Source organism: Ipomoea nil, unplaced genomic scaffold (assembly GCF_001879475.1).
Source record: "Ipomoea nil cultivar Tokyo-kokei standard unplaced genomic scaffold, Asagao_1.1 scaffold1770, whole genome shotgun sequence".
NCBI lineage: Eukaryota > Viridiplantae > Streptophyta > Magnoliopsida > Solanales > Convolvulaceae > Ipomoea > Ipomoea nil.
The window spans coordinates 1,555,447-1,578,568 of NW_017618198.1; the positions used below are offsets into that span (position 1 = coordinate 1,555,447).

At 31.4% G+C, this 23,122-nt stretch overlaps 1 protein-coding gene across 1 annotated transcript; it reads right to left on the reverse strand.

The window, feature by feature from the left end:
- Positions 1-8,990: 8,990 nt before the first annotated feature.
- Positions 8,991-9,883, reverse strand: LOC109192222. Its single transcript, XM_019342790.1, has one exon. The coding sequence runs from the start codon at positions 9,815-9,817 to the stop codon at positions 9,425-9,427; it is 393 nt and encodes a 130-aa protein (XP_019198335.1). The 5' UTR covers positions 9,818-9,883; the 3' UTR covers positions 8,991-9,424.
- Positions 9,884-23,122: the final 13,239 nt, after the last annotated feature.

The following is a 23,122-nucleotide window of genomic DNA, read 5'->3' on the forward strand; positions in this document are numbered from 1 at the left end:
AATTGCTGCTACGTGACACTGTGTCAGTTAAAGTGTGGTGCAAATGTCTGGATTGGAACCAAAATATGTCAGGATGAAATGCAAATGAAGTACGTTCGTTGTTGGATTGGGTTTTTGGTAATGGTGGGAAGAATGTATGGTATGTAGTCCATATTTGATAATTGTCTTTCTTTATTGTTGCTTTTGGTGTTATTGGTATTTTGGTTTCATATTCTATTTTGGTAATGATAGGTTAAATTAGATTGGGAAAAAGGTCGTGCTTGGAGTTATATTACAAGATAAGATATTAGAATATGATAATGTATTATTAATAGAGTTATTACAATTCAGTTATATTTGTCGATCATTTCAATGTGAATTGGAACTATGTAGTGATGTATAGTGAATGAGTGATTAGAAGATAATACATACCATCAGTGAAGTATCGGAGTCGACAAATTAACGACATGATAACAGGTGGCAAGTGAGACTTGACGTGGTAGACTCCCATTCGAAAAGAAAGCCAAACAATCAGACTGATGCGTAATCACGTCAATCAACACATCTATCCTACTATACCATCCAATTATTATGCAACCTCTGTAGGTCTAGTCCTCTCTTGATCGGTCTCTTGGGTGGCGCTTGTCAAGTAAATTCCTTTGGTCCAGCTTCTTAGAGCTCTATGCCTTTATTATATTGGTTATTGGACTAATTGAGTTATCCTATAACCCCTCCAAGTAATATTATTAATTAACAGCTCTATTTATTAAGATTTAGTAAAAGAAAAGATACTAATTCAAACTTATAATTCAACATCTACTATAGTTATCGATATAATAAAATTTGTTAAGGTGCGAGGCCGCGTTGGTCTAAGGCGACTCGCACGACCATTTTACACTTTTGTTAAAGTTTTAATATATGACTTGAAAAAGTTCACATTTTGGTAACTTTCTTGCAATTATTTCATGCAGGTTGGCTATTAGAACTATTCTTGCTACGCTCGACACTTGAGTTTAATTAATTATTTCCTCCTTGTGCACAAGTTAGTAGCTAACAAGCTAATTAATTAAAATTAAAATATTTAATAAAATTAATTATTAAATTAACTAATAAGTGTTAAAAGGCATAAAAAAGAGTAAATTAAGATATTAAAATTTGATTATTGAATGGTAGATGGTGTCATTTTGTAAATTAATAAAAATAAAAAAAAAAGTTTAAAAACTAGTAACTTATTTCGAAACGCTACCTGGATAGCGTGTCAAAATAAGTTACTCTGTATTGTTTTAAGAAGACTTTGTGCATCAGGTTTGATCAAGAAGGTGTTAACTAGAATCTAACTCATAGTACTGATGTACGAGAATCATGTTTCACTCGTTTGATACATCCCATTTAAGCATTATTTACTCTCTTTAAATATAAGTATGTAGTTTACATATCATCGATACTTTTTTAGTATCTGAATTTGATTAGTATATTGTGTAATAATGATCTTCAAAAACATAACGCAACAATGTACGTGTAAAGCAGGGGTATATCCGTATATGATAGCGTGCAAGGTTGCAATTGTTAACGTTATTCGATAACAACGTAACCTTAATTAGTCCGATCCAATATATATATATATATATATATATATATATATATATATATATATATATATATATATGTGTGTGTGTGTGTGTGTGTGTGGGGGGGGAGATGGGATCAGGTGCATTTGAGGTTACTCGTGCGGTTGTGCGGGTGGACGCACATTAAGCATTAATCTGACGCACTTAAAGTACACAACACACGCTCATTAAGCACACAAACCTCACGCATGTTAAGCACAAGCCTCACACATGCTAAGTACAAGTCTCACGCATGTTAAGCACAAGCCTCACGCATGTTAATCACAAAAACACTCGCATCTTAAGTTTTAAAAAACAACTCACATTAAGTACACACTCACGCACATTAAGTACAAAACTCACGCACCTTAAGCACACGACTCATGCACATTAAGCACAAAACCCACACACATTAAGCATAAAACTCATGCACTTTAAAGTTTCAACAACACAGCAACTCACATTAAGTACACACTCACGCACATTAAGCGCAAAACTCACGCACCTTAGACACAATACTCACACACCTTAAGTACAAAACTCACGCACATTAACATTACACACTCACCCATATTAAGTACAAATCTCAGGCACATTAAGCACAAAACTCACACACATTGATCAACCGTACAACCGCCCGCACGGAAAGCACTCAACCGCACTGAATCGAACCTTTCATTATATATATATATTATATATATATATATATATATATATATATATGTATATACATACAATTGAAGCATGTGCTCCATCTCAACTAAAAGCCTAAGCTGATAGTTGGATTGCACGTTAATGGTTATATGCTCACACGCCCCCTCACGTGTGCAGTGGGTGCCAAGCAACACGTGGACACGCCCCCTCACGTGTGCGGTGGGTTCCAAGCAACACGTGGACCGGTAAACTGTAGTCGCTTATGAGTGGCGCTAAAATTCGAACCCATGACCTTTGGTCTGGCTCTGATACCAAATTAAAACATGTGCTCCATCTTAACTAAAAGCTTAAGCTGATAGTTGGATACACATTAATGGATATATGCTCACACATACATATATATACATATACATACACATACATACATACATACATACATACATACATACATACATACATACATATATATATATATATATATATATATATATATATATATATATATATATATATATATATACACACACACTGTGTGTGCGCAATATTTAATTGAAACATAACATATCGTTTAATTTGATATCAGAATCATGCAATTTTTTAGTTGATGAGGGGAGCACTTCTTTCAGTTTCGATCTTCATCACCCTTATCAACTTCAACTATAGCAAATACACAGGGCCGTTCCAATAAAAATTGGGGTCCTGTGCAATATTTTGATTTGGGCCCCCTTTTTCAATAAATTTTTATATACAAATAATAGTTGTTCAAAAAGTTGTGTTAAAAATTTAAAATATAAATATTGTATAAAAAAAATACATCTAAAATTTCATTTAAAAAGTGACATGCGTCGTGCACACTTAGATGCAAAATCATCCACCAAACTTTTGATATCAATGTCTTCCAAAATGTCATTTTCAATAGAGATTAAAGCTAATCCATTGTTACGGTGGGAGCATTATGCCCTGGACCCGTGTCCACCATGTGCATGGTGGACACGCTATACATTCATAATTTTTATACTGTAGATTCATAATTTTATACTGTAGATTCATAAAATTTATAATGTAGATTCATAATTTCTATAATGCACATTCATAATTTTTGTAGTGTAGATTCATAATTTCTATACTACACATTCATAATTTCTGTATTGTAGATTCATAATTTCTATACTGTAGATTCATAATTTGTATATTGTAGATTCATAAATTTATAATGTAGATTCATAATTTCTATACTGCACATTCATAATTTATGTACTGTAGATTCATAATTTAATAACTATGTGTTCATAATTTGATAACTATACAGTTTAGAAATTATGAATATACATTACAGAAATTATGAATCTACAGTACAGAAATTATGAATGTGTAGTATAGAAATTATTAATCTACATTATAAATTTTATGAATCTACAGTATAGAAATTATAAATGTACAGTATATAAATTATGAATGTATAGCGTGTCCATCATGCACATGGTAGACACGGGTCCATAGCATAATTTTCCGATACGGTGTTTGTCTTTGTTTTTTTTTTTTATTTTTTAAGAAAGGTTTATGAGCTTTGGGCTTTTTTTGAAGAAAGGTTTATGAGCTTTAATTTGTGCTTTGTTTGTAGTCTTCTGCATTGAAGCCTAAACTACCTAATACTATGTTTTTTTTTTTTTTTTTTTAAGGGGCCCCCAAAATTTGGGGGCCCTGTGCGGCCGCCCTGGGCAGACTTGCCCAGGGACGGCCCTGCAAATACATAACCAAACAAATGCGATGACTAAATTGTGTTGGGTGAATTAGCAGTTAAAAGACTAATATGAAAATGATGACTAAATGGTGTTGGATGAATAAACAATTAAAAACTAATATTAAAATTATGATTAAGTTGAGAGATCATTTTGAATATTACCTCTTTTCCGTGTACTAATATAAATATGTGCCGATTTGCCTAACCCAACCACTATTAACTGGTGGTTTACTGTCACACAAAAAGAAGGGCAAAAATTGTAATCCCTCAATTTATTCCTGGCTTGAATAATGAAAAGTGTACATTTTCTTTTGTTTGGATCATATGTTATAAAACTTCTACGACACAAAAATAATCCACAAGGTACTGCCAGTGCGATACCTTCTTACATACTTATTGCAAAGCATCAATCCTTAAACTCATGAAAAAACACCTAATAATCTATGCTTTAAGAACACAAAAAAACAAGGCATACCCCGTACCGTACCATGATGTATAGCATGCACACAGCGCTATTAGTACTTGTTAATTACACCAATGATGATTAATTAGCAAAGTGGGGTTCTAAATAAATGCTTGTGTGTGTGTGTGACGCCGAGCTGGTCACCAAACACCATTTTGTAATAATATAAAATTTTATAAAGGTCTCAAGATACTGCTGACTGGTTAATCAATTCAGGATAAATTATAAGGTTTGTTTTATTAGTAGCCACGAGTTTGAATATAATTCTACCAATTACCTAAAAAAAAAAAAGAAAAAAAAAAGAGGAAGGAATGAATTTTGCCTTGTTGTGACATTATTGTACAAGCATTTGGAGGCAGAAGTTAGACATTTAAGTTTGAACTGTCATTGGATGAAATTACACTTACTCGGTTAAAAATTTTGTTAATTGAACATTAAATACGAAACATATAAAACCAATTTACCTAATTATACTTATTTTGAACAAATTACATTTAAAATTAATTAAATTACCAAAATGGTTCATCGATTATACATAGTGATTTCACCATGCACATTAACTATTAAATATGTACATATTTAATTAGTCCTTTGAAGGTATTGTTTCGTCCAAATTTTTATATATTTTAGTTTCCTGGAGAACTTTAAAAAGATACAATTTTGACAATAAAAAACATTATTGAATATTGGCACACCGCACTTGGATAGCGCTAACTATAAATAATAGTTTTAGACTCCTACTGAAAGTTAATGATTTCGTCCCTAATTATTGAATAAAATTAAAATGCAAGAACTAAAGTGGTGAAACCAGTATAAGCGATGAACCATTTCATTAATTTACTTAAATTAAATACCATATTAAGAAAAAAATGTGTAACCAGTCATGGCAGAAACCTTAACATGCAAGGCCTTATCATGGTTGAAGGGTCACGGGATAACTATAGTTCATCTACACACTGACTGCTCTTCTCAATCTATATCGCAATTTAATGGCTCTCACAATTGAGCTCTGGTCATATGTTAGAATCACTAATAATGATTGTAGGAATATTATGTGTCACTTTTCTGTTTGCTCTGTCTCTGTAGTTCTTAGAAATGTTAATATGCATGCTAGCTCACACGTATGTTAGCTTCATAAGCCTATACTCAGGTTAACTCGTTGTATTGTGATTCTGCCCGCCTAATTTTGTCTAAGTTCTTATGCAGTAATGTACCGTAAAAATCATATTAAGAAAAAAAAAAATAGAAGTAGGTGTGATTGCATTGCAATTAAGTAGGTGTGGAAGAAGATAGGCCACTTGTAATAATTGATTATAGAATGAATATATATGGTGCATGCAATGTATATATTTAGAAGCTAGTTGGATCCAGTTAAGTATAAGGGTGGGTGGGTTCACAAGAAGTTAGATAGGAATGGAGTTGTGTGATAATAATGGTTAAGGTAGCTTAGGTAGCTAGCAGCATGCATCTAATAAGAAGGAATGCTAATTTAATTTATGTGACCAAATGGGGAGGACAATGATGTCCATGTATCATTATCAACCCACAACTTATTGTGATTTAACATTATATTCTTTCTGCTGCAATTATATATCTTCTTTAATTTGTCTAGCTTCTTCAATTCTAGCCTTGCCTTCCTTCTCAAGTTTCCTTTTGTTTTAGCTAATTAAACAAATTAAATGCCATTTCATTAGTTGATTTAAAAACAAACCTAATATTAATTATTTGACATTTGATTATTGCCATATAGATGTTGATGATCCAGAAAATACTAATTAGCTACATATGACTACTAAAAAAAATAGGATTTTTGATCATTAAAAAGTGGTCAGGAATTTAAAGTTTGTGGTTAGATATTGAGTTGCTGACCAATTTCTCGGCCGCTTAATTTGAAGACCCAAAATAATTCTTATCAATAACACTGGCAACCAACACAATACAAGTTATCAGAAATTTTTGTTCGCTTTTTAAGTAGTAGGAAACAGAAGATTTTCTAGCAAAGTTCAAATGCAAACAAATATCAAGCGACAATAAAATACAATTCTTATTTAACTTCTTTGTATTTTTTTTAGTATATTTGGTTATTCACTTTTCTTTTAATTGAAACAATGAATTATAATTTAGATCAGAGTTGCTCAATATAATTATGCATAAATATTTTAAACCCAACGTATATCACCATACATCAATAGATTCACAAATGCGAATGAGAGTCTGTCAGACACATCTCAACTAGTTAATCAATCCAAAATAAATTTATAAGTTCTGCTTTGTTGGCAAATACATGGTGCATGCATGGTATAGGTTCAAATCCACTAATGACAAAAAAAAAAAAAAAAAAAAAAGTTTAAATTTAATCTTAAGTTCAAGGTTCAAATTACTTACAAATGCGGATGAAATTATACTTCTTTAAATCTCTTACCCCAAACTTCTTTAAATCTCACACAAGTAACAAGTAGGTTATTACATTTGTGTTTAATTTGTTATAGTGTTAATTCACTACAAGAAATATTAAATTTACCAACAAAAAAATTCATACATAAACCAATGAAATCTATAGATATTGAATTTAGTAACTGATTTAATTTCCATAAGTAAATCAATGAATTATTTACGCAAGTATTTAAGCTATATACATTTAGTAGGTAATTAACTGTTTCCTTGTTGTGACTTATTCAAATCATTCATGAAAGTTGAACTTCTTCTAAAAAATTTCTATTACATTCTTCAAAAAAAATAAATAAAATACCATAACACTTCCATGTCAGCTCAACCGTGCAAATGACAAAGTAAGATAAGTTTCAGCAATGTTGACACCTACAATCCTACATATATAGCATGAGTTTCACTCAATTTCACTAAGAGGTATGTTTGTAAATTGAGAAAATAATTTTTGGAAAATGTATGTTTTCTGGAAAACAAATCATATTTTTCAGAAAATAGTTTTATTCTTTCCAAAAGGTTGAACCCCAACCCTAAGGGCTCTCTATACCTCGGCCCGACAGGGCATCTGGGAGGATGTAAATCATGGTAACTTAACTGAACATAAACCATAGAGACTAGACATTTGCTCACTGCGCACAAGGAGCCCCTCTCACTTTGAGAGGTTGCTCCCACACTGCCACTGGTGAGACTCGACACTTGGTGTGTTTTGTTCATTTTCTGAAAAATGGGTAGAATTGTATAATTAAACATTTTAATTGTTTTATTTAGAATATAAAAATATTTATAGTAATATTAAAAATAATGTTATTTATTAAAATTAATTTATATAAAAAACTATGGTTTTCGGCGGGTTCCCGTCGATAACCAGAGCTGCTCTGATTTCCGTTGCGAAAATCAAAGGGTCTGGTTTCCGGCAGCTCTGGGTTTCAGCCGGAAACCAAGGTCAGAGACGATTGTGAGGTGTGTGGAAAATGACTTCTATTAACTCAATTTTTCAGGCACATCCAAACACTGAAAATCCAAAAATTAATTTTCGAGTTTTCAAACACACCCTAAGACACGTTCTGTTATTTACCTGGCCTCTTCCACAAGATTTTAGAGATGAAGCGGTGAAAAATCCCTTAGAGTTGGGTCTAACCTTTTGTAGAAATAACATATTCATTACTTAAAAGGAATCATACCTATCACACAACAACAAAATACTATATTTTATGTTACTATCGGATGCATGGTTAACATTCAGACAAATATCTCCTTGCCCTTGGTCGTCTTCTGCTGACCACAACTTTGGGCCCTCCTTCCAACCATCTCATACCCCATAATAATTTAAATAAAGAATGTTTAGTACTATTTTTCATTTGCACAAAATTACTTAAATTGTAATTATATTAATCCACGTCATTTAACATAACATTTAATGACAACATTTGATATATGTAACATTATTCTTAAATGGGAATTAGTCTGAATATGATACGGGCTTAAAGGTGTCTCTTACAGTTAGAACTTGCTCAGGACACCTCATGGTCTGACAAAATATAATGAGGAAGGCCACAGACATTCAAGAGACGAAATGTGAATTCTATTTCATGAGAATTCCAACTTATTTAGTTATGTCTCTCAATTTGTATTGATTAAATAGAAGAAAAATTGATATTTGAAACTAATTACAAACCGGCCAGAAAGTAAGAAATAAGGTGATAAGTGGCTCGAAACAAACACTTTATTTGAAATAATCAAATGAAAAAGTGTGAAATAAATAACTTAACTTGCTTATATTTGCATTCAAAAAAAAAAAACTTGCTTATATCTTTTGTGCAATTAGGTCATGAACTTAAAATGTGTGTAATTGAATAATCGAGTATTACACAGTGTATTAGTTAGGAGGAAAGACTGAAATATTTTATACTCAAATTGTACCCAAAGAAAAAAAAAATTAAAAATGTCAAATTACACATATTTTACTTGCTTAATGGCTTAATTATACATATTTGAATTTCACTTGTCTTATTGCACAAAAGTTATAAGTTCAGTTGCTTAAAAAGAAAAAAAAAAAAAAAAAAAAAAAAAAAAAAAAAAAAACACACTAAGAAGAAGAAAATTAAAGAAAAAAACAAGAATGCCCTTAAACATTATGATGAAAATTAACACTTACATTGACGAATGGAATTACAAGAAACAAAAGGGACAGCCTTGATTAAGATAATATAATTACCCACATTACTAAATTCTCTTATAATCAAGAGATTAAATGTTTAAAAATGGGTTAACCCTTGCCACGAACCCAGCCGGCCGGCCGGCGAACTGAAAGTCTGAAACATACTGCCGATCAGCCAAATTCGCTCTCTTCCATTTTTCTCACTATTTCTGCTTCGATTTTCTACGCTACGAATACGCAAATCATTAAACTTTTTTTTGGAGAAGAAAAATTTACAAACTGATTATATACCATAAGAACAATAGAGCCGAGAACATGGGAATCCGCCTCCTCCGCCACTTGACGACGGTTACAAGCCGGCCCGGCCCAATCGCCGCTCAACACGCATAGAAATCCACCAACTCATCCAGAGATTCCGGCTGGGGATCCGCATTCTCCAACATCCACAGCAGGTGCTCGAACAGCACGACTTCGCAGCCGACGACGGTGACGGAATTGTCCGCGTCGTCGCCGGAGCGGTCCACCAGCTCGCGGACCAGCGGATGTTCGATGACGCTCGAGCTGACGAGGTACCGGCGGCGAGATTTCCCGACGTAGACCGGGCGGAGATCCTTGGCGTAGCTGTTGTTATTGTTATTGCTAGACTCGTCGTCGGAAGAGGCGGTGGCGGCGGCGGCCACGACGGAGCTTCCGTTGCCGCGGCCGAGCTTGAAGGACTGCATTTTCTTCAGTACGGATTTGAGCTTCGTGAGCTTTCCACCTTTAGCCATGGCGATCGAACAGAGGAGATGAGAGAAGAGAGAGAGAGAGAACAGAGGGGTTTTAGGCTGGGTTGAGAAGAGAGAGGGGAGGTTGGTATATAAAGCGGAGGGGTGAGGGGTAAAATGGTAAAAGTAGGACGACAGCGGTTACATTGTGTTAGTTAAGCAAGCTGGCCCATGCAAGTCAGTAAAGCAAAACCAGCTGCGGCCTTCGTCCGGGTTAAACTATTCCGGTTCACCTGCGAAATTTACGGTGATATCATAAAATACTCGTTGTGCTGACTAGATAACAGCGTGTTTCTGATTAGATAACAGTGTTCGATATTAAAATATTCATTGTGCCAACTAGAAAACAACGGGTTCCTCGCTAGATAATTGTGTCTTTTATGGTGAAATACTCGTTGTGCTGACTAGATAACAACGTGTTTCTGATTAGATAACAGTGTTCCATATTAAAATACTCATTGTGCCAACTAGAAATAACGGGTTCCTCGTTAGATAATTGTGTCTTTTATGGTGAAATACTCATTGTGCTGACTAGATAACAACGTGTTTATGATTAGATAACAGTGTTCGATATTAAAATACTCATTGTATCGGCTAGAAAACAGTGGGCTCCTCGTTAGATCGATAATTGTATTTTTTATGACAAAATACTCATTGTGCTGACTAGACAATAACGGGATTCTGACAATATAACAATGAGTTTTACGGATTTATAGCTTGGTTAGTTTGAGATTGTGCCTAAATTTAATTATTAGAGTAAATTGTAAATGTTATTTTATAGATTGTCATTAAAAGGATTGAACTCTATTTCTTGTCTACTTGATTAACTTGTTCATATTATTAATCACTTGGATATAACTCAGTTGAAAGTTGAGTTGGATTTTGTTGAACCATATTAAGAAATTGTTACAATTTCACAACCAATATGAAATATTGAGATTAAATTAGATATGAAATTATTAAATTTAAAATATTTGATTATAATTAATTCACATACAATCTTTAAATGTTCGATACATATTTCTTAGTTAATTTGATATAATTATTTGATTATTACTGTATAACATAAATGTAACAGACTTACATGAATGTGCAATAAATATTTCTTAGTTAATTTAATTAGTAATACAAATGACACGAAATTGATTATAAATGTTATGATTTTTTACAATATTGATCTGTATTGATATTGATAATTACAGAGTATAAATATAGTATTTTCTTAATTATAATTAAACATATATCACCATAGATTATACTGGTAGTCATTATAATAAATACTGTTGTTCAGGTAAAAATTACAAACCAATTCTAGCCATTGATTTGGATGATCAATGACGGTAAAGTAAGGTAAAAAATGCAGTGACATTTTGATAACGATTTTAAACTTAAAGTTCATCTTGCATTAACTACCGGTCTAATCGTTAATATGTAATGGTGCAATGTATTGTTACATATTAGCGATTGCACTTGTAGTTGTTACGCACCCGATACATTTTTAAAATTTCAATTTTTAGTGTACATTACATATTAGAAGTTTCACTAATACTTGATACTCATTGCACATTCGTGATTCTCATAGCAAACATGGTTCTCACCTGAAGCTATCTATTAGGTGTGTGTGTAGCCGACCTCTAAAATTTCAACTTACATTATTTGCATTATATGGCAGGACGGATTAACTCACTTGTTTTGACAACTTTATAACCAGGTTTAGTATTGATGGATTGTACGGAGTAATATAGAGTATCAAAAAAGGATAATATATATGGAATCAACATAATACTGTAATTTGTAATCCTGTACCCAAGACATTAGTCTAATGGATGAGAAATTTCACTTAAAACTTGCTTCTGGTGATATAGTAGGGTTTGATTATTAGCACAAACATTAGATGTTTACTTTGAATTGGGCTCTCTGTGCGCATAAGTGTACAATTTAATGTTAAGTTTCAAAACTAGATTGACTCAATTTATTTTCTTATGGGTCTGATGGTGCATGAATTTATGAGGTCAGTATATAGTCTGGTGAAATTAAATCAAAAAATTCAAAAACCAAGTTATATATATATATATATATATATATAAAGAAAAAAAATAAGGTAATCTCATTAGTGTAGGTCACATTGACTATTTTGCCCCCGCAATGAATCTCCATGCCCCCAACGCAATCCACCGCAGCATGCCCTATTGCAATGCAAGTTTCATCAAAGTTCATCCATCACATCATTATCTACACACCTTTTGTTCTTTACAATACTCTATTAAAAAACAAAAAATACGTGCACTTATAGGGAGAAGTTAAAAAAAAAAAAAAAATAAACATCACACTAAAAGAATGCGGGTAAAAATAAACTTATAATTTTTTTTATATATATACTCTATTCACCTGGTAATCACTTTTGGACAACTCAAACGCTATTCCTTTTTTATTTTTATTTTTTGAGTGACGGTGAAAATTAACAGCTACCATCTGATTGTTCATGTGCACTAGGTAAATCACGCATCGTGACCCCTAATTGACAATGGACCACAAAGGAAGTAATCAGTTTACCCATAACTAATCGACTTTGAAAAAAATTGTGGATCTTGAATGCAAGATAAATCCTAATGGTTCCTACTCAATTTTACGTTCGATTGATAATTTGGATTAGCTATAGAATCTACACCAAAACAGATAAAGAACTAGAGCAAGAAATATAAATGGAACCAGACACCAAGACATGTTAACGCAGTTTGGAGCCATACTCCTACGTCTGCGGGGCAACTCACGTCAGCCCAATCCACTAGATAATCAACAAGGAGTACAAGGGGAAAGCACAATACACACTACGGTCTACAATACTACTACTCTAGTGTATCCTTCATCATCACAACGAACTAGACGTGCATGTCAACTTCAACAGAATATTAACTTGACATCGTCAAACTTATAACTTTGTTATTATCAAATCAATAGTTTGGTAAACTTGACTATGATTATCCAACCAAACCAAACACTATTCTTCTCCCAAAAGGTTGAATTTCCAACCCGAAAGACCCTCCACACCCCGGCCCGATAGAGCATTTAGGAGAATGTAAATCACGGTGACTCAATGATTCAACAGAGAGATTGTTTGTCAATATTAGCACATAATTATCACACAACTGGACAGGGTGACACCAACCACGACCACATTAGCCAATCTTGACAGCGCCTTTCTCATTTAATCCTCCCTCACATTAATTTCCTCACTGTCTCACTGTCTGTCGTACTTTCACTTGGACCGGCCCCGGTTTAGGTTCTTCCTGTCACGCCACGTATCCATCATTGGACTTTTTTTTCTTTGTTTTTCCTATTAATCCACCACCTTCCAACCTAATTACATTTCTTAACTATACTGCGTGTATTTAATCAGAAATTATAATCTCAATCTCTGCCACAAATTTTGTTCTTGGTCCCACTTCCAGCTCTGATGTTGTTCGTGTTTAATTTGGATTCCCCACATACACCCCCTTTTTCTCCGTTTCTACAAGCAAATAAACATATTTTGAATACGCAACTCTTCCTGTATTTTTTTTTTTTTTTGTGTTTTTTTGTCTATTAATATTATTATTTTTAATTTAGGGTGCGTTTGGAAACCCGGAAAATGACTTCTAAAAAATATTTTTCGAGTTTTCAGTATTTGACAAGATGGGGAAAAAATAAGGTCAATGGAAAATAATGTTTTAGTCAAAAGAAAATAGATAAGTTTTGGGGGAAAATGACTTCCCATTTTTTTTGGGGGAAGTCATTTTCCAAGGGATGTGCATGTAAAATTTTTCGAGCCTAGTTTTTTGCGAGCTTTTACGAGTCGGCCCACTAAACCCGCAAGCTAGGTTTCATGTTACCATAGGCCGCCCCATACGGGTTGACGGGCCCGCAAGCTAGGTTTCATGTTACCATAGCCCGCTCCATACGGGTTGACGGTCCTCGTGGGCCGGTCCGTAGGCTTTTCTTTAAAAAATCAAAATTTAAAAAAAAAATAAGTAAAGTCTACAAATAATATTAACTTTTTTATATTTAAAAATTTAATATATATATATATATATATAAAGAGTGCTATTTACAGAAGGATCTTATCAAAAGTATTAAACAATTACGGAGTAAAATTTTGAAGTATTCAATTCTTTTCATTTTCCTTTCTCATTTTTTGAAAAATGAACCAAACACACAAAGTCAATTTTTCGTTGTGTAGCCAAACACCAGAAATGAAAATGTTTTCTAGAAAATGACTCATTTTTCAGAAGTCATTTTACTGGTTTCCAAACGGACCCTTAATTACGTACCAACTACAAATTTGATTAATTTATTGATCTCTCTCTCTCTCTCTCTCTCTCTTTTAAAGTAATGCTAATTAAATTACATTTGTTGTATGAAGCACCTTGTGATCAGAAAGTATATTTTCTTATAATCAAATATAATAATAAAATTACCAGGACTATGGGGTCTAATAATAAAATTACCATAAGGTTGTGAGTTCGAGCCTCAATGGAGGCGTTATTGGCTCTTTGTGTTTCGGGCGTTATTGGCTCTTTGTGTTTCAAGAGGTTGAGAAAGTATATGAATAGATACTACAATGTAATAGAGCTAGTAACATTCAAAAAATATATATATAATAATAAAATTTTGTATGGAATCTCAATTATAATATATAATTTTATAATTGATTTTGATATATTTATAAAAAAAAATTAAAAAATTGATTACATTGTGAATTACTCAAGTTGAGCTAAGTAATAAAATACTAGAACTCAACTTCATTTGTTACATAAACTACTCAAGATCCAAACACTCATCAATCAATAATTTTGAGTAATTTATAAATAATATGACTCAATTACACAATTTAAACTCATTTGATTGAATTGGGGCGCTTTTCTCAAGCACATAGACTAAAGTACTTTGACTACATTGTTGGTTTCTTAATATGGAGTGCAAAATATATTTTTTAAATTTGTCTTTCAGGATAATTCAACTAGTGAACTAGCTAAAAATAAGTTTATAAGTTTTACTTTACTAACAGTTAAATTTAATGTATCTATATATCACTTTTTAGAATAAAAGCAACAAATAGCCTTGTGTTTAAAGTTGAAAATTATATTTATCTTCTGCCAACCTTGCTTATGGAGCTGGTTCTATATAATATGATAACATTCTAAAGGACAAAAAATTGAATTGTATTTTATATTTTTTTTTGCATGATAATATTTTTTATTGTTAAAATTTGATATCGTAATGATAGAGGACACCATTTTCGATGATTACAACGTACAATTCATTGCATTTTAAAAGAAACGTTTACGTATATTCATTCATACATGCACGATACACCAACGCTCCACAAAGAGCAAGAAAAGAAATAAATTAGAGCTAATTATGGAATTAATCATCAACTATGATAATATTTTTCTAAATTTTAATTTTTGAATTTTTTTCCAACTTTGATAACGGTTTTAAATTTACTCATTCGCTATCGATTTTGCTTATAATTTTTATAAAATTTAAAGGTGATAATGCAAATTAATACCATGAGTATGAGTATATAGTTAGATTATGAGAGTAAAGATTAGGAGGTAAGAATGTATTAATGGCTAAAAGTTAAATTACTATATTGTGAAATTTAATGTTTGGTGATCATTGTCTTGAATCATTATTGTGTGGACCATCCTCCATACAAGTTCTGTGGACCATATTTTGTATAGTGTAAAATAAGTATATTCAGTACAAAAATAATGTACTTTTAGTATATTAAAAATGTACATTGTATTTAGGAGATGTATATTATTTGTGTAATTAGTGTACATTACATTGTATAATGTACATTCAGTACACAGATAATGTACATTTAGTATATTAAAAATGTATTTTTTGTTATGGTCCACACAACATTATGGGGACCATGGTCCACGCAATAATTTGTTCATTGGTCTTCATCGTGTTTGTCAATTTACACATAACATTCAACATCCAAATTTTAATAGAGTAAAATATGAATTAATGATAGAATGAAATCTATTGAGAGATGATAATTGACTTTTGAGCTCTAAATATATTGGAATTGCTATTAACATTAAGCGAAAAATATGATCAAATTATTATTTGTTGAGAGCTATTAAATTGAAATTTAACTTATAAAATATAATTATAACGCTAACAATACAATGTTAGGAATATACATTATTTAAGCTGACAATTTAATTAATGGTCGTCGATATGATATTCAATGTTCACACACTATATATGAATGCATGTTTTGTACTTATATTTTATTGAGGTATAATACGACAAACACGATTAATTTTTAAATTAAGGTTATAATACGACAAACACGATTAATTTTTAATTAAGGTTACGAAAGACTAACTTTATTAATTTGTGCAATCAAACAACCAACAAACCTTAAATAAAAATTATAGTTGTTGAAAGTGACAGACATGTGCAACCGCAAAAGGAGTCGCCAGCTTCTGGATAGATGCTTTTCTTATTAATTAATTCATTTAATTACTACGTATTTTAATTTAGTGTTATTTTGTTTTGAAATGCTCGTGGAATAAGTATATTATTAATTAAAATTAATTAAGTAGAGATTAGGAGGTGGTGATGTTAAATTAACAACATTCGTGCAGGGAATAAGGACAAAGGACCAGGTGGCCGGAGACGACGGTCACTAATTAATTTTTATTTTTTATTTTTATTTTTTGGTCTGATCACAAGTTTTTTCATTTAATTGATTAATAATCATATAATGAAACTAATCTTGTTCAATCACAGTTTTTTTTTTTTTTTTTTGGACAATTGACTAAAAATTATACAAAAAAGATTAATCCTATTCATATTAAATAAAACTTCTATGATGACAAAACGCTCTCTCATAGATTTTAAGGTAATCGTATTCTCAAGATTAGAACCCGATACCTCTAGTTACGACCATTATTTTAGTTTACCTTCTTTTGCATTGGTAGTTAGAACTAATTAAATAATAATTAATAATAATTTGTGGAGGGGAATTCAAATATTGATCGAATTGAAGTTGGAGGGTGGATGTGATGCTGTTTTGTCATTTTTATTACAATTTTATAATGTCAAAGACGACTTTAAGATCAGATTATTCTCTAATTGTTGTCTAATCTTGATAGGTTGATCATAAAAGCAATCCGCCTAATTATATCGTGGTAGGCTTTCAAAGTGTATGTGTTTAAAAGTAAAGGTAGTGAATACTAATTAATTAATGTTTAACTTATATTAATAGTTGAAAAATGAGATCAAGAAATAATAAAGGGAAAATTGTAATTTATGTCCCTCACAAATATGCCAATTATTAATGTTACACCTGAATTATTAGTGGTGTAAATATTGCCCCTCAATTTTTAAAATGTGACATATATTGTCCCTCCCATGAATTATTAGTGATGTAAATGTGGTTACCCGTCGTCTTTCTTGTTCGAAGATCACGTTTTTTTCCTCAATTTTTCTTTCTTCGCTTGTTCTCCTTTCGTCGACAACAATTTTTCTCCTTCATCATATTAGGCGAGGGGCAATATATATCACGTTTTGAAAATTGAGGGGCTACATTTACACCACTGATAATTCAGGGTTGACATTGATAATTGACATATTTGTGAGGGGTATAAATTACAATTTTTACAATAATAAATATAGAAGAACATAGGATTTAAGTAGTTTGTCACTGTGTTCACGTCTATGGGAGCAAACAGTTCTTTTATTAATTATAATGATCGATCATAAATACGCGGAAGCTATTTAAATTATTTGATTTCTTAGTTTGAGCCAGTCATTGACAACTAGCGATGGACATATGTATATTCTAGGTAGAACACAGCCATGTGAGCAACATATGGAGTCCCCATGTCACTAGCATTCTTCCACGTCATCATATTTAATGCATTTTTTGTACATCTAACATTATATTGCCCATGCCATTCACCATGTGAAATTGTGGATATATGTGTATGTATGTTTTCTTCCATTTGCACGTTTGCTGTTTTAAATTTATGTGATATATGGAATCAATTTTATGCTAACATATAGTTATGGAACTAATTTGAACTACATCAATTAAATGGACAAAGGTGCGTGGTGGAGAATATTTGTATTTGTTATGTACTTATGTTGTTTGTACAAAGGTGGTTGAGAATCTTTGTATTGCTTATTGTAGTATGTGATTAGCATATGTTAGTCCAAAGTAATTTACTACTTATCAGTAAAATCTACTGAACTAGTGAGTTAAGTCCGTGCGGATAAGTGTAGCTATATATCAAACATATATAACATGGTCACAACAAATAAGAGCTAGAAAGAGTTGTTTAAGTGAATGATAACATCATGTTTACTAATTAATTCAAGTCTTTTAAACTTAATAACGTTCAAGAATTGCTAGTTCTTTGTCTCTAAGTTAGTTGTAGTTAAGTTACATCAAGTAGACTTGATGAACCAGCGCTCAATCAGCTAACTTAAACATGTTGGTCTGAGCTATTAGGCTAACCTTGGGTTGCGCTAAAGACACTTGGACACCCACACCTTTTCAGCCTTCAGATTCCAATCTACTTGTAAATTTTTACTTATCGTCTAATGAACTCATAACATGTCATGTTTATTTTTACAAATCGATTGAAATCAACCGGATAATAACTTAATTGATATTTTTATTAAACTCATAGCACATCAATTGAATATTTTAATTAACAATAATAGGTATGTGTATATTTATGAACTTTAGCCCATATATAGATCAATATCAAATAGATTAGAATCCAGTTCTTATAAAAATCACTGATTAAAACTTGTAGACAAATCCAAATATATATACATACTTGGCATAGTACATTCTAGCATGCCGCATGTGTCGTTCAATTCGTGTACATGATGGCGTCTTGTTCAATTAATCCTTAATACCAACAGCTCCTCAAAGGAAAATACAAAGGTAAACTAAAACATGTCTTAATAAAACAATTTTAAGATTAAAATAACTTAAGTACGTATATGGTTAGGACTTAGGAGGAAACCTATTATATATATGGTGGGGATTTGCCTGCGGGTGAACATATTTTTAATAGATATTTCATATTTATGAGTTTAAGTTTACGGGTGAACATATTTTTAATAGATATTTCATAATTATGAGCAAAGTTATAAAAATCCTAGGCGTTCTTCGAGCGCCTAGGTTCATTTTTAAAATATTTTTTAAAAGATTTGATAATTATAGACTATTTAATACTAAAATATTAAATAATAACCTATAAACGAATAGAATTGTAAATTGAATTGTATACGAATTAAAGAATGAAAAAACAAGTCTACAAAGTCACAACTCACAAAATATCAATATTAAGATAGATGATTTCGATTTTCTTTTTTCTTTCACACTTTTTGAGTTTGTGACTGGTTTGAAAGATTTATGATTTTGTTTGCTCAAAATGACGTCGTTTTTAGAGAAATAACACAATTCGTTTTATTTAAAAAATAAATAAATAGCTAATCGCCGGCCGCCTAGTCCGTCGCGATCGAGTCGGAGCCTTGGCCGCCTAGGTGCCTAGGTGGCCGGCCGCATAAATCACCAATTTTGGTAATTTTCTAGGCGGTTGGCTGCCGCCTATCGTCTAGGTGCCGATTAATCGGCGCCAAGGCACAATTTTTGCAACAATGGTTATGAGTTTATATTAGGGAACTTAAGGTATTAATTTATAGTATATAAATGGATGAAGATATAATACTTTGACTTATGAATAAGTTTGCATTTGTCGGGTGGGCTATGGTTGGGAGCTTAGAGATGATACTGGTCAGTTTCTTGCTGCTGCTTGCATCCCCGGAAATGGTCTCTTCACCCCAAAAGAAGCCGAAGCTATGGCTCTCAGGGAGGCGCTCATGTGGACCAAAACGCATGGTGTTAGTAGAATCCAAGTGGAATCAGACGCACTTCAGATTGTTCAAAGCTTAAAACACTGTGCCAATGATTCATCATTCGATCTCTCATGTTAGTCGTACTGCGAATATGGTTGCCCATAGTCTTGCTAGGGAAGCTTGTTCTATGTCTGTACGACAAGAGTGGAACTCTACCCCTCCTTCGGTTATTGTCAACTATCTGTATTTTGATTTGAATTAATGAAGTTTCTTTTTCTCAAAAAAAAAAAAAAAAAAAAAGTTTGCATTCACTACTCGTAAGTAGGTTTGTATGAGTCAAACATAGAATCTTGTGGTTACCACTTACCAAGTTAATTATCTGATCAACTCAGCTGAGGTCATCAAAACATAATACTTGATGTAAGAGATAATAGAGTAATATTATATGACAAATGTTTGGGAACAATAATATAGTAGAATAATTGCTCATATTACAAAAATTGAATACATCTATAATGTAATGAACTACCATTTATACAAGAATTTTCCTTTTTGTTTTTTATAGAATAATAAGATCGAGTCACTAGACAAAATAATATGACCACCAAAACTAAGGTAACTATACTTCTCATCTATTGTGTGGGAACAATAGGTCTAGTGTGAATACAATAACTATAATTTATCATTATTAGGAATAAATACTAGTCTTAACGACCTTCAATAGTCTTGAACCAACTCTACTAGGTCTACTAATGATTGTTAGACCAAACTAATTAAACTAGATTAACTTTCAATATTCCACCAAACAATTTATAATTATTTAAATTAAGAATATGCATATTATATAAACACAATTTCAATGTCTTCTATATATGCACTAAAACCAATCAAATACAACCCATTCCAATATTTCTTTTTAATTAAACCCCCCTTAAATTAAAAACTCTACACATTATATTAGAAAAGAAATTCAAAGACTCAAACATTATAGTAATTGAGTTTTGGGATTGTGATGAGATTTGATGCTTCCATAGAAACACAATTAATGATTGCAGTGAATTGCAGCGTACCTGATCCTGCGCCTGCATCCAATAAACAATATAATAATGCCTGTTTGACTATATATCCTATTGTGGTTATGATTGGAAACAGTATAACTTATATTATTTATTACTATAAAAAATTTTAATTTTATATATATATATATATATATATATATATATATATATATATAAAAGAAAAAGAATTTACAAATTCAACATATGACAAAAGTTATTAAAGTAATATATAGAGTTCATATATTGCACCAAACTAATGATTAGAATCAAGAATAGTATAATTAATCTCATTATATTACACCATCTACAGAACTTCTAATGTTCTTTTATTATTATTATTATTATTAATTTTTTTGTTTAATATAATCAAATTTAATTAAAAATTTCTAAATTGTCCAAGACATTTCACCCAACTCTACCCGTTGTGCATGTTTATTAGAATATTTTATGTATGTCAACTGTCAAAGGATTAAATTTGATTGATTGATATTTGAGAACTAGACATAAAACTAACATTATAATTGATGGGCAAGAAAATGATCCCTTATTAAAATTACACTCTAATATTCACCTTCAGATGTGTTACATTGTAATAGTGTTTTTTTATATTTAATTATTTCATGAACTTTTTATTATTTCGTGAGGTAAAAAAAATTACAGGTAATCAATTGAAACAAAGAATTTCGTTTTAAAAGTGTTACATATAATTTAACATAAGATAGTAAACAGTATACAATAATTTTAATAGAATTTTTTTTTTTCATATTCTCAGATAAATAATGTCGTAAAGCCTCGAAATTGGGGTGTAATCCTTAGAAAAGAGTAATTTTAATTAAAAAAATATTTTAGTCTTCAAAAAAAATATTTTTAATATCTATTTTATGCAAGTGATAAAATAATATTGGTTACTTTGCATTGAATTAACCCACATGCTCCACCGCTTGTGCATGCTCTTGTCAATTTCTTTGAGTTTCATTTGTGCGAACATATTCTTAGACAATATACTTAACGCGTTAGAAGCCTACCCTTAGAGTATGAAATGAAGCCTTCCTTATGATGCTACAGACAATTGTTCGATGTGAAAAGGTAAACTCAAACTTAAATAAAATAAAATTGTGCAAGTCAGCTCTTTCAAGTGTCATATTTTAATTGAATTTACTATCATTCTGGCCCTATTTTTCATATCTATTTGATGTAACTAACAAAAAGATTGATTCATCTATCTTAATTGTGATTAACATTACTTCCCAATCTTAATAAAGGCTGTCATCATGTTTCTAGAAGATGCAAGTAAAATTAAAAAACACCTATGAACATTGTTAATGAGAATTTAGGTATATAGATTAGGGATTTATGCCTTAGCTAGCTTGTAGGTGTAGTGCAATCCGATTCCATGATAAGAGCTATAAAAAACCTTAATAGACATTTAAATTGTGTAATCATTAATGTTGTCACATAGATATTAGCATGTGATTTGGAGTTCTTAAGAGATTTTTAATTTTTAATTAATTAATTAATGCATTTTAGGCCGTCATTGGTGTTCCTAGGAACCTATGATAATCAATGTTATCTCTTTTTGTCAATATATGTAACATGGCAAAGTTTGAAAAACTTGAAATCCTGCCAAAAATTCTACCTTATACACAATACAATATGGATTCATATTGCTTTTGCCATTTTAAGTAGGATGGATAAATCAATCTTTATTCTTTGAACCGGACAAAAAATAAATAAATATTCATTAACTTAACATATAAAATGTGACAATAAAAGTTGTTAAGTAATGTTGGAGTTTCCTATTAGATCATATTTCATAATGAAAGTTTATTTATTTATTTATTTAACGTTTTCATGCATTTCTCTTATTATTATAAAACAAACAAATTACATAAAACGTAATCATGTCATACAAATATTGTCTGTTGTTGCCCGTATGGGTAGCTCAACTGGTCATAGAGGTGAAACTTTGGAAGAATGACCAGGATTGAGTCTCACCAGCGGTAGTGTGGGAGCAATATCTCAAAATGAGGGGGGCTCCTTATGCGCAATGAGCAGCGGTCTAGCCTCTGTGGTTCATTTTCAGTTGAGTCAGCAACATATAACACCACCGTTTATTACCTAAAAATCTAAAAATCGCATTCCCATACATCATTACCTTCTCCAAGTTCCTCCCAACTCCCAAGCTCTACATGCAAATTATATCATGAACAATGGCTCTACTCAGCGCACATCCAAAAGAAATTCTTCAATTTATTTGGTTCAAAATTATTATATTTAGCAATTTATGCACTTATTTTTATTATAATAATTTACAAGTTAAAAAATTATTTATTTACATCTTTTATTATAATTATTATTAATCTGTATAACT

What these genes read in the sequence shown, in the direction of transcription:
- LOC109192222 (XM_019342790.1), bottom strand. Translation starts at nt 9,817, where the DNA reads ATGGCTAAAGGTGGAAAGCTCACGAAGCTCAAATCCGTACTGAAGAAA.